Consider the following 14,203-nt stretch of genomic DNA (forward strand, 5'->3'; position numbering starts at 1 on the left):
ATGGACATAATTAGGAATCAGTATATTAGAGGGTCAGCTCAGGTTTGACGGTTTGGAGACAAAGCCAGAGAGGTGAGATTGTGTTGGTTTTGACATGTGCTGAGAAGGGATTGTATATTGGGAGAAGGATGCTAAGGATGTAGCTTCCAGTTAAGAGGAAAAGAGGAAGGCCTAAGATAAGATTTATGGATGTGGTGAGTGAGGACACGCAGGCGGTTGGTGTGACAGAGCAAGATGCTGAGGACAGGAAGAAATGGAAATAGATGATCCGCTATGGCGACCCCTGATGGGAGCAGCTGAAAGAAGAAGTTACATTTATCCCAGGACTTTGAGATAATGAAGTCCTTATGTATACTTAGAGTACATTTTACATTTTTTTCTTAAATACGTTGTCATTGTGTATCTTCTTTATTTACATATTTCCCTTTGACAGTTAACACATATGCAGTATAGATGCATTTAGGAATAAAGTCATTGCCATTCATGACACTTACAAATAAATCCATTGTCATTCATTCATTGTCATGATTATGCTCCAGCACTCAGGAACAGATCAAATTATTAAGCACATTTCTGATGTCAGAAAGGTGCTTACCATGTTTTGTTATATACCTTTCATTGCTGTTAAACTCTAGTCCTGTGCTACAGTACAGACAACATCCAAAAGTATAGGAGCTCAGCTTATTTCACATTTTTGTAACCAGACAAAATTTAAATATACCTCCCTGTCTCTCTCCCTTTTAAGCTTCTAGTCACTGACTGAGTGACCTTACTGTGTTTCATCATTTTTTAAAGCTTTGAAGCACTTTGTGTGCTGACACTGTTTCTCTGTTAGCTGTAGTATATTGGAGCAGCTGAAGCTCAGTGCACTGCAAATAATTTTATTTTGGTTTGTGATTCATCTCTCAAGGTGGGATCTTTAGAAAATGGAAGGTGCACATTGCATGGAAAGAAATGGAATTTGTGGGAACAATCCATGCAGAATAATGCTTGGGAGGAGGAGGAGGAGTGTTTAAGGAGAAGCAGGAATTAAACAATTTAGGTAAAGTTGGACTGAATGATGTTTGTTAAAAGAAAATTGTGTAATGTAAGGAAATAATGAAAAATGTTACTATGGATTGTTTCCTTTTTTATTAATGTATCTGTACATGTGCCATTTTTTAATAATGTGATTATTTAAAGGTGTTTAAAAAAGGTTCACAGTCACCTTTTAAGTTCCACTGCTCCATATTTGAGGTGAATTTCTTGACATCCATGTTTTGAACACAAATAAGTTATGACTGGAAACTCAATCATGATTATCTGTATTATCACATAGTTCCTATGTTTTAATCTGACACTAGAAATGACAATCCCAAAAAAAACTCATATCAAAGAGGCTGACCTAATATTTTAGGTTTCATTGTCTGCAAAAGTATTATTATTATTTTTCAGGTTTAGTTTTCTGAAAAATTATTATTTTGTCTTCAATTGTTTATTTGTAGCACACTAGATTGTATAATGCTGGTTTTATTAGCAGCATAAAATGCAAAGTAGAAGTCACATACCCCTAACTCGATGTTTGTTAGTCATGTTGACAGCACAATACATTGCTCTATAACAAGACTGAAAAGAAGAAACAAACATAAAATGAAAGCTTGTTAAACAGCTAGAAAACTCTTCAAACTCTTACAGTGTCAATGTTCTTGTGATGTCTGTGAAAGCAGTATGAAGGATAGAGGCTTGGAGTACATGGGAGTGAGAGACGAATGATGGTCTGCTTGTGTTGAGGCAAAGTGCTTGTCACAACTTCCAGTAACATGGTTTCAGATATGAGCCCAAGGCATTGGAAGGTTCAGCTGGTAGCACAAGATGAAGAAGCAGCAGGCCTGCTCTCCAGTCCTGGGGAAAGAGAGGATCCAACTTTATATAATGAATGCTGGAGACCCAAGTCCCAAAGTAAATAGTATTACTAAGAAAGGCAAGGAGTGACAGATGTCAACCATGTGATATCTTGGATGTGAGAGACATCATTTCAGTGTGAGCTTCCCACTGTTGGACGTCTTGACCGGCCTCCAACATATTGATGGTTCTTGGTCCTTGGCTACACCATGCTAAAACTCTCCTGTCTAGCCTTAAACGTCTTGGAACAAGTAACTTTCAAGTTTTTCTTCTTCTGAAACTGAAGGAGGGAAGGGCTTTTTGGCAAAAATGTATGTCTGAGATCATCTGGTAAGGAGCACAACAGGTCATCATTGGTGGAAGATGTGACAGGCATCAAGATATGCCTCAAAACCTGAAGGGGTATGTGAGGAATGGATGAGGCTACAAAAAGGAAAGAGAGTGAGTTCATTACAAGCTAAGACAGGATGACTGCATAATATGCTGCTTTGATTAATGGGTACTGTGTATTTACAAAACGTATAAGTGGTAAGAGAATACGTGCACCATATTGTGTTGTTTATATATCTAAAGACATACTTTGTGCGTTTATGTATGTTTCTGGTAGGTGCATGGTTTGTGTGTGTATGTTTTGTATGTTTGTTTGCACATTTGCATACTTTTTCCAGTCTAGTCATACACCTGTGCTTAGCTTGAATAGACCAGCACATTTACTGATTTGGTGCTTCTCATGAATTTTAATCTAGGGTTCACCAAAGTACAGAACATATATTCTGTTCTTCCAGTCTTTTGCAGAACTACAGTTTGCATCTAAAATTTACCATACTTTGGCAAGTTTGTTTCACAATTATCCAGTTTACTGCTGCAAAATAGTGCATGTGGAGCAACATTATGTAGCTTTGAAATTTAGATTTTAAATGGATGAAAGTACTGAGGGGCAAGTAAGTATCCCTGCACTCTGTACTGATCTAAAATAACTGCAATCTGTTGCTATTTGTTGTCAAATACTTTGGGTTTTGTCTGTTTGATACTTTATGGACAAAAAAAGCAGAGATTTAGCCCATGTTGTGTACCACAGAAGAAACAGAGGGGGGTGGGGTGGGGTTTACTACTGTGTACTATTGCATCTCCATATATTAAAGCAGAAGAACATTGCTTTAATATGCTGCTTGCCTTCTGACACTTTAAACTGCTACACAGCTAATTAGATGAATGTGAAACAATACATGGTATTATTTATTCCTTTTGGCATAATGGTTAAGGTAAGTAAGGAGGTAAAGGTTTTGATTCTTACTGAGGGAAGCTGGATAGGCTTAAAATGGCCCACAAGGGCAGCTAGACTAGTACTTACCAACTGTATTTTCCACTATGGAACGGTACCACAAGGTCTTCTCCTCATAGACACAAAATACAGGGTTTGATTCTAACCTCAGGTTATTGACTAAGCTGCAAATGACCCTTCAGGATAGTTAGCCTAATATTCACCCATAAACCCATTGTAATACACTTTTCTTTCTCATCTGAAAGTGAGACCCTTTGCCAATGCATTCATCACTATCAAATTAATAGAAATGGTAATGTACCCTCTTAACTATGTAAGAGGAATAGCTAACCAAGTGGACAATGATTTTTGTTTTAAGGGATGACTCATTATAATCATAACCATTATGGGAGAATAACATCCTGTTTCAGGGGATGAACATTCCTGGTTATATTTCAGTATCCAACTCCCAGAATGCAGGGCCTTATACTACAGTGACATCCTGCATTATAAGTTAGTATTTCAAATTTCAGACACCACGTTGTCCAACTGAACTCCTGATATCATCATATAGTGATTTACTTGTTAAATCTTTTTGCAAAGCCTCAGACAAAGTGTTGACCCTCATGGATTGCCTTGTGTGCAGTGTAGCATCCTAAAGAGAAATGCTTATATTCCTTTCTTCTTTATTCAGAAGCTTCTGCTTCAAATGTGGAAGACTGTTGCAAAAAAGTGTTGTGGTGTTTAATGTGACTGTATGTAAGGTATAATATTTTCCAAATAAGTTATCTAATCGTGAACTCAACCCTCAGAAAGTCATCGCTTGCATGTTTTCTAGGACTTTTCAAAATGCTCTTCTAAAGATATAATTTACAGTACTTATTTTAATTTAAAACTCTACATAAATGGGTAACTCTTGAAGCACACTGTCGTAAATGTTTTCCTTAAGACAAAAATAGGAATGGTTTATTATTTTAATGTCCCACTCCAGTTAATGGGTTGGTATTGCAAGATTTCTCGATCTTTCAGCATCTCCCAGGCTGATGCTATTCTTCTTTCTTTCCATTTCAACTCCATTAGCTGCAATGGGGACAGAAGAGCAAAAAAAAAAAAAAATAAAATAATGTTATTTCCAATTATAATGTAGACTATAAGTCAGGCTTCCAGGTATGAACAGTTATATTACTTTATATAACTAATGCTCATGATGTATATTACAGACGTTCAGAAAACCTTGACATATAAGCAAATAGTTAAGCACTGTTTGGCACAACAATTTTGGCTATATATATTCAGCATGAGCCATTTTTACTGTCACAATATCACCCTGCTTTATTTGTATTATTTGTTTATCTCACTATTCTGCTTATTCTCACCACTTCCTGTGGCAAGTTGTTTTGTGCTTTTGCAATGGTCTCCAGAAAGAATAATGTCAATATAGTTCTGTTGCATGTACCCTGAATTTACCAGCCCTTTACCCTGGTATTTATTTTTTTAATAGAATATGTTATCTTATCCTTGTTCTATATACATCTGATGCAGATCTGGATCCAGAACTAGGAGACCTAGGCAGCTGCCTAGGGACAAGCTGGCTGGGAGGGGCCCCCACTGACTGTCAAGGACCTGCTGGTTAGGGAGGCTGCCATGACTTCTATTTTTTTAATTTAAAATTAAAAAAAAAAATTACAGGTCTTCTTTAAGGGCATCCATCTTTGAGATCACCTCCTGCATGCAATGCTTACATCTCATTGTTTGTCTACACATACACACCTATTGCTGCTTGCATCAACACATGCACCTGCTGTTGCTTATTTCTTTTATTCCATATCCACATGTGGAATTAGAACATACAACCATTCCTGCTGCCTGCTTCTTTCACAGAACTTTATCGGAAGCACAGTAAGGTGCTTTTCAGAATGGTGTGTGTGTGTGTGTGTGTGTGTGTGTGTGTGTGTGTGTGTGTGTGTGTGTGTGTGTGTGTGTGTGTGTGTGTGTGTGTGTGAAATGCCTTAGTTTGGGATAGCAGGTTAGTTCATTAAACCAGGATAAACCCAGTAACTTAGATGTAGGAGACAAGAGCCTGAATCCTCTACCCCCACTACCAGACTTTGAGTTTCAGTGCATTTTCAAGGAATTCTGAGTTTCATTAAATTTTAAGGAACTGTGAACTTCAGCACACTTTCAAGGAATTGTGAATTTCAATGCATATTCAAGGAATTGTGAGCTTCAAGGGAAGACAAGTTTAGTGTTGCTCATGCTAAGTCTGTTTTCAATGTGCAACTCTTTTGTACAGCAAATGGTCATCACTATTTGTGCTAGAGAATTTGAAAGTAGTATTAGTAGCACAATGACTAGCATGCTTGATTTTGATGCAGAAGGCTGTGTGTTCTACTCCCTTACCTTGTAGATAGGTTGCTGATACTGTGTTGTACTTTAATTGTGGGGGGGGGGGTGCAGTCCTGAGTGTGTCGTGTAGATGAGATGCCTTGTAACTATGAACCTGTTGCTGGTTTGTCATCCATTCCCTACTACAATTTTTTTAATGCAACATAGGGAATTTATTCTTCAAGAGCAGGAGGCACTGACTTTGTAAATGAAACCCTGAAATATAAAGTTGTTTGCTAGAATCAACCTCTTCATTACTTACATATCTCTTTAATGTGAAAATATTCAGATGGCATTTAATTCTGCAGAGATTGTGCATATTGACATATTAGTGGATTGTAATGACAGATGTATGAGTGGTCTTTTATGGTTGAAATGTTTTGAAATGGGCAGTTTTATTGTAACTGGTTCATATGTTTTGTTTCATTGCTTACTGGAAAAATGTTGAAAACTACAAATTTAAAACACATCCTAACAAGTAGTGCTATATTATACAAGGAATATAATTTAACACAATCAAGAAGGTGAATCAAAGAACACAAGCATGCATGTATGCATGATCCTAAATATGTGTGCAAGGGGGCTATGGTTGAAATCAGCCCAAAGGCAAATTTAATCCACCGCTGGCCAGATGCATTTTCTTTGAATGTGAGTTTCAATGTTGTTCCAATGTAAGTTTCAAGGGCAGAGAAGTTTACTGTTCATGCTAAGTCTGTTTTCATTATGAGACTGTATTGTTTTATTTGGCAAATAGTTATCAGTGTTTGTGCAATAAAATTTGAAATAAAATTTTTACATTAAATTCATATATCTGCAATCATTGTAGAAGTAAATAGTATGCACACTGACAAGTCTGAACAGTGTTAATGATAACTGCAGAGAAATAGCCAAGTAATGAGACACTGCAATGGCTGAGGGTTCCCAATCCATTACCCTGCTTAGGGCTCCATTTGACCATGATGTGGCTCTGATCTGATGTACTGATATTTTTTTGTACCCTCCCTTTTTCTGTTTTATTCCAGTGTGTACACATACTGATATCATATATCCTCTCTCTATGGTCTAGCTTATGTTTCTGATCAGTCTTTGCCCAACACCCATGAAACGGTCAGATAAAAATAAAGTTATCCCGTTTTTGTGTAAAAGTAGGGCAAGTCAAAAAAGAAAATGAGATTAAGAAGAAATCATACCAGACTCTGCAAATTAGCTTGAAGAGAGGGAAGCAGCTGAGTTGTTATGCTTTTTATATCCTCTCATTCTGACAGCCATCAGTCCAATGACTAATTGACCCATTCATTCCTGCATAGGGGGCTCAGGCTTAACTGGTCCTACTGTCCACTGTGAGGCAAGATTCAGTCACGAAAAACTTTCTGTGCAGACTTTGGGTGTTCCCCTCCCTGCCCCAAGATGGGTTTGGCATAATGGTTTAGATGTTCACCTCATAAACAAAAGGTACTGGGTTTAATCTTGACCTCAGATTACTAACTAGGCTTAAAATGGCCCTTCAGGGCAGTTAGTCTTGTATTCACTTATGAAGGTCTTTTCTGATAAGACTCAAGGCATGCAAAAACTACAAGTACTATTGGTGACTTCCTGCTGGGTGAGGAAAGTAAATCTACACTTTTTTTCTGTGAGTTGCTTAAACTGAAAGAGGTGCTTTCTGTTTTACCTGTTCAGTTTGGTTTTCTGTTATAAGAAATTTGCTTAGCCTTGTGTTTTTGTTCTGTGTGGTAGATAGACACTTAAATTACCTAGGCTGCACATTTTGCATGTTTTTTTCATTGGTTAATTTGTTTCTTGAGTGATACTTAAATACACAGACAATTTCTGAGTTTTTGTCTTTTCTGATAAGACTGAAGGCCTGTAAAAGTACAACCACTGTTCGTGACTCCCACCCACCCTTCCATTCCTTGACCTGCTCTTTAAACTTGGTGATTGCATGCTGCCTACCCTTACTGTAAATTGAGCTTTATAAGCTCATCCCTTTCTACACTGTTGTTTATATCTTGAATTATTTATTTTCCTTTCCTTGTGCTTATTTTGAAAAAAAGTGAGTTTTTCCTTTCATTGTCTGTTCTACTGATTTACTTGCTCTGAATTCATTATTTAGCTCATTATTTAGCTAGCTGTTGGATAAAGTAATGTAGCTCTACACTCTAGCAAGCTCTTTTCTGTGTTTTTGGACCAAGAGGACACTGGATTTTCCATCTAGTGGCAGTGGCTGGTAGCCTGCTCTGTATAGGTTGGGAAAACACACTAGATATTCCTGCATGTAGTTGTTTTATTGGCTGAAGGGCTTATTAATCATCCTACCTTGTTTTTAATGCCTTTATGAATTCTGGCTTATTGAGTGGCTCATGACTCATTTCTACAAAGCACAGTACTTTTATTGAATAATCACAATTTTATAAGATGTTTAAAGTGCATTGTTTTATCTGTATCTTTAAGTTTGTTTGTAGTAGCATTTCACTCTGGACACTCTTTTACTGTACTTTTACATTAAGAGGACTGTGATTATTCATCTAGTGGCAGTAGGAGTTTGGAAGCACACAAAGGGGCTCTAAGTGTAGTCATTTTATTGGGCAGAGGGCTCAGTAGTCAGTTTTCTGTATTTCCAGTGCTGGTATAAATTTGGCACATCTGGAAACATTGCTTATTTTCATTATACTGCGAACATTTACTGTGCTAGCTATCATATTATATATATATATATATATATATATATATATATATATATATATATATATCTATATGACTTAGTGGGCAGTTCATATGATCGACTGTTTATTTGGTCGACAGTTCATTTGATTGACAAGCATTTGCCCCCTTCCCCAATGTTGTGTGACCCTGGAGTTGATATATGTAGTTGTGTGGGGCAAAGCCCCCCAAAATGCTTGTCGATCAAATGAACTGTTGACCAAATAAACAGTCGATCATATGAACTGTCGACCAAGTCATATAGACCCATATATATATATATATATATATATATATATATATATATATATATATATATATATATATATATATGTATATATATATATATAGCACCCATGACTTGTGGGCAGCATCTCTGGTTAGGATAGCTGTAGATTATACCACATTCCCATATCTGGTTACAAACATTCTCCACTCCTATCCTTTCAAGTTTACATTTGGGCCTGCAACCATGAATGGGCATTTTCCTGCTATCTCTGCATCCAGCTTGGTGGACATGGGCATCCAGAGGCAATGGAATACTTACCTTATATATGCTGACAACCACTTAATTACCACTTAATTCTTGCAAAGGACAACACACATAGGCCTACATATATGGAGGTGCTCATGTGTAACTTACCCAAACCTCAAAGTCCTCTCATGCACAGTCCTCAGAGACTTTGTATGCAGACAAACAAAACGATTCCCATCACAGCACATAAAGCCAAGTAAAAGCAATAAAGCTGTACTTGGAGTATGATAAGTCCACAAAAAGCAGCAAAATAAACTCAAGCAAAATTTATTAAAATAAAATCATCAGTTCAGTAAGTGCTTTTGTCAACTTACATGAGACTTTGTCAGACTGAATAATGTAATGTTAAAAAACACATTTAAATACACAGATAGTCACATGGATCATAGGCTCATAGAATCCCAGTCCACCCGGATGACATTTTAAGCTTAGCCATTTCAATCCAATGTAATACCGTAGAAGTACTAGCCAGTACTCAAGATTGCATTTAGCGATGAAAGCCCATATCCAGGAGGGTTGTGGGCACTACCCCTGGTAAGAATTTACAGTGTCCCATGCACTCATCCAGGTTTCTCTTGAACAGTGTCATAGATGCGCTCTGTTTCACATGAATTGACAGCTAGTTCCAAAGATGTGGCAGCCACTGGGAGATAAATCTGTCCCTCCAGCATGTTCTGTTTAGGTCGTAGGCCATATTTAAGTCCCTGGAATGCGTACTCAAGACCCATGTGATTAACAGATATGCAGTAAGTTCATTAGGTTTGGGTCTTCGGATGGCCTGTAGGCCATGCGTAAATCTCCCCTAAGAAGTCTATACAATACAGACTATAGTGACAGGGATTTTAGTCAGTTCATGTAAGGCACATGCTAGAGACCCTTTGATCTTCTTTGTTAGAACCTCTGAGGTCTCTTTAAGTGCTGTAGATGTTTAGTATGGTATATACCGAATGGGGTGTTATACTCAATTATGGGCCAGATAAGTGCCAAGTGTAGGGAGGTTATAATTTCTTTTGTGATGTCTTTACTAATCAAATGAGCTATGTGGAAAGCTTTCCTTACAATGGTAGACACATGGTGGTTGAAGTTAATGTTGTGGTCAACCTGTGATCCTAGATCCCTTACCACTTCATGGGTACATAGGGTATTGTTATTGATTTGATAGCTGAAGGGACATTGTTTGTGCCTAAGGGAATGATGATGCATTTCTTTCCATTCAGTTTGAGACTGTGACTAATGCACCAGTCGGTGGTCTGTGTGAGACCATCCTGGAGTAAACTGACATAATTTGGAGATTCAATGGTTGTACCTAGTGTGCAATCATCTGCAAACTTGGTCAGCTGCAACCCTTTAGTTTTGACCTGAACTTCTGAGAAGTATATACCAAACAGTAGGGGCCCAGCACTAACCCTTCTTGCACCCTTCTGGTAACAGGTCTACTGGTTGATGTGGAGTCACCCACTTTGATAATGTGTGCCCGGTTTGTGAACCAGTTGGCAACCCATCTTACAATGAAGGGGTTTATATTCAGTTTGCTACATTTATCTGTAATGCCTGAATGTGGGATTGTGTTGAAAGCCTTTGCCAAGTCGAGGTATTTATAAGGTCTATAATGATACATTCCATTGCCTTACAGATGAGGCTGGTCAGACTTATGGGTCTGTAATTCCCCAGGTCTTTTGCTAGGCCATCTTTGTGGAGGGGAATAACCGTAGCTGCTCTCCATTCTGCAGGAACAAACCCTGTGGTTAGGCTATGACTGAAAAGGGTACTTAGTAGTGATGCTAGTTCATGTTTTAGCCTGGGATGCTGTGGAGGTGGTGCTGCGGTAGCGTTGTCACCTCACAGTAAGATGTCCTGTGGCGACCCCTAACCAGGAAAAAAATGAAAGATACAACAAGAAGATGGCCTGGGATGTCATCTGGTCCCATAGATGCTGTGTTCTTTACCTTGGGCAAGGCTTTGAGGACCTGCTCTTCAGACATGTAAGGTGGAGGAGGTTGGGGGAGGGTTTGTTGTAAGTTAGGAGGGGATAAGAGAGTGACATTTTCACCGAATGTATCCGCTAGCAGGTTTGCTATCTCTGTGGGGTCGGTGTGTGTGATACCATTGACCACCAGTTATGCAAATGCTTGGGTCCTACCCTTTAGGTTACATGCATAACTGTAAAAGGCCTTATGGTTATCCTTGGCAGTACTTGCTAGGTTTCTCTCAAAGGAGCTCTTGGATAATTTGACAAATAGTCTTATTTGCCTGTTAAGGCTGAGGAGGGTGCTTTTCCATTGTTTGGTCCTTGTCTTTGTTTTCTTGGACAACAAGTTTTTGCATTTATTGTAGAGTTTGTTGATGCTGGAAGTCCACCACAAGAGCTTGATTTTACTTGGGGCTCTGGCTTTGAGTCTGTCTGGTACAGCCAAATTTATACACTTATGCAAATTATTGTACAGGGCTTTAGTGTAAGCTTCAGTGTCGTTACCACTTTCAGCTTGGGGTGGGGCTTGGATTGCATTTATACTTTCACCTAGGAGGGTATAATTTGCATTGGCAAAGGTTTTTAGTCTGATTTCACCCTTTGTGAGTTCTGGTGTTAGTGTTAGTTCAAAGGTGACTGATTTGTGGTCATTTTTAAGTAATGAGGGTCCAATTGCACTTTTTCAGGCACTTTTTCAGGCACATTAATGCTTTAACCCTTTTCTGTTGAGATGAACAACAAAATATTTGCTGTTGTTCAATCCTGGTGGATAGCAAGCATTCAGTTTCACCTGCCATAGATATTCACACCACCCAAATTCTTCTTCAGCACTACGCAGTTTGTCAAACTCTTGTATCTGACCCAAAATGATAAACTTGTAGAATACATGTGATATAATTAACTGCCTGAGGGATTATATTAAATGTTATTTTAATAAATTTTGCTTGGTTTTCTTTTGATGCTTTTTGTGGACAGCACATAAAGTCACATATCATTGTGTCTCAACTACCAAGCCCATAAGGTGAAACACTACATGACCCAATATTCTGGTCATAGGAGACTCCACTGTGAGACACACTCATGTGCCTCTTACCAGGCTGAATAAGGGGAAGGTTACAGTTAGTTGACTGTCAAGGGACAGGATTTATCAGATCACACAAGCACTTAGGTCATTTACCCCCAAGTATTAGTATGACTCAGTCATAGTCCATGTGGGCATGAATGACCTGAGATGTACCTCCTTGCACTACATGAATAGAGACATGATTAAACTCTCAGAATGTGTGTCAGAGACAGGTATGAGCCTAGTATTGAGCAACATTCTACCATTTCCAAGGATGATGCCACAGTACCAGCAGAAAATGATTGATTTTGACAATTGGCTTAGCTACTGGTCCAAAGGGGTCCAATACTTGTCAGCCTGGGAACACATGGTTGATGTGCCACATTGCTTTGCCAGGAATGTCTTCACCTATCACCTCTAGGCTTTTGGATATTGGCCAAGACATCGTCCACTCTTATAATGCCTTTTTAGGCATTGCCAAACAGGCAAACATTCTAGCATAACAAAAGCTACTCAAAACAAGCTAAAGGTGTTATTGCTCAGTGCTAGGAACCTAAACAAGAAATTGCACTACCAAGAAGCTCTTCTCACCCTGGAGATGTCTGTGCAGTTACTGAAACATGGGTAAACCAAGAAAAGAACCAAAACTAGTAACCAATGAAGCGATGGTAATGCCAGCCTTAGAGATAAAGGCAGCAAAATACTCCGGATTATTTGCTATTTTTATCTTCTTTATATTTATATCGAACTAAAAAACTGACCGAACGTTTAACTGAAACATGTTTGAAAACCACAGAAAACACTCTAGCAGTACACAGCTATAATGCCTTTCATACATTCTGACTGCACAGCTCGAGGCTGGTCAAACAATATGATATGCTTGAGCTACTCCATGTCCGACTAGCCATGGGAAAAATCCATTACAATATTCTTACTATCCGCAGGTCCCCCACCACAAACCAGGAAACCCATACATTATACTTGAAGTTACAAGAATCACACACTATCCAGCCCAATACTATACTTGTGGGTGATTGTAAATACCCCTCCATTAATTGGGAGGCATACATGACCACTAACATGCAGGCCCAAAGATTTCATGACTTTGTAAATTCAAATGCCCTAGAGCAGCTAGTCTGTACTCCCAATAGGGAAACAAATATCCTAGATTTGGCACTCACAAATATGGGAGAGTACGCCCCCCCCCCCCAAGTGTAGTGTTCTTACTGGTAAGATCAGAAGGACGTGCTGGAGGGATAGATTCATCACCCAAAGACTCCCTATGCTGTGGAACAAAATCCCGGTATATGTGAGGCAGAGCACCTCGCTGGCCTTGTTCAAGAGAAATCTTGACCAATGGATGGGAGATGGATTAGCTCAGTGTCACTGCTCGACAGAGGCACAGCAAAATAATGGGTATATTTCCCCATACTAAAGGGGTGGCGTAAGCCACAAAACTATAATGCCCTTGGGCAGATAGCCTAGTATGAACCTATGAACCTATGAACCTATGAACAAAGTGGTCTCCATTGAAATAAAGGTAAAACTAGTTCCCCCATCTAACCAAAAAAACTTTAAGAACTCCTCTAAGGTAAATTATCCCCTATTAAGAGACAGCATAGCTAGTTTCCAAGCTCCCTCAAATCCAGTAAACACAGAAACCCATGCAGAGGTGTATACAAAAGCTCTGTATGATCATATAAGCAACTGCATAGAAATGTCAGTACCTGAACAAAATAAACCCAGGCCGAACCGCAAAAACAAGCTACCCTGGGGAGCCCATGGTTATCATATGTTGTGCAACAAAAGAAAGAAAATCCTGTCAAGACGTAATAGGGAATGTGCACAACAGAGCAAAAAGCCCCTCATTAGTCTAAACAAGCAAATCAGGGAACTAGTCAAGTCTTTGAAGGCAGACTTTGAGGTAAAATAGCCTCCAAAGCTAAGGATAACCATAAGGCACTTTTCAGTTATGTCCACATTCTTAATGACACCACCCAACAATGTGTGGAATTAGTTGTAGATGGCATCACCTATACTTAGCTAAAAGATATAGCAAATCTACTGGCCAGCAGATGCACCTGAAATTTCACCTCCCGTCACTCCACCACCAATTATCACCAATGAACAGGTTGCCACTGCACTCTCTAAAGCTAAAAACATGGCTTCAATGGGACCTGATGATATACCAGGTTGCCTCTTAAACATCTTAAGTCAGGACATATCAGGCCCAGTAGGATCTCTGTTTAACCACAGCCTCCAGACTGACTTTGTACCAGTAGAGTGGAGGACAACAGTCATCCCTCTGCATAATGGGGATCATCTACTGACGTGAAAAATTACAGATCCATATGTTTGACTAGTCTTATACGCAAAGCCATGGAAAGAATAATCATGGACCTGATAAATAAT

At 38.8% G+C, this 14,203-nt stretch overlaps 1 protein-coding gene across 1 annotated transcript in view; it reads right to left on the reverse strand.

Annotated features, from left to right (window-relative positions):
* Nucleotides 1-392: 392 nt before the first annotated feature.
* The window catches only part of LOC122807730, a 583,588-nt gene continuing 569,777 nt past the window's right edge, over nucleotides 393-14,203 (reverse strand). The window contains exon 7 of the mRNA XM_044078711.1: nucleotides 393-4,222. Within this exon, the coding sequence (XP_043934646.1) occupies nucleotides 4,112-4,222 (111 nt within the window). The 3' untranslated portion in view covers nucleotides 393-4,111. The remainder of the gene's footprint in view (nucleotides 4,223-14,203) is intronic.

Source organism: Protopterus annectens, chromosome 7.part1 (assembly GCF_019279795.1).
Source record: "Protopterus annectens isolate FY-2018-M chromosome 7.part1, PAN1.0, whole genome shotgun sequence".
NCBI classification, from domain to species: domain Eukaryota; kingdom Metazoa; phylum Chordata; order Ceratodontiformes; family Protopteridae; genus Protopterus; species Protopterus annectens.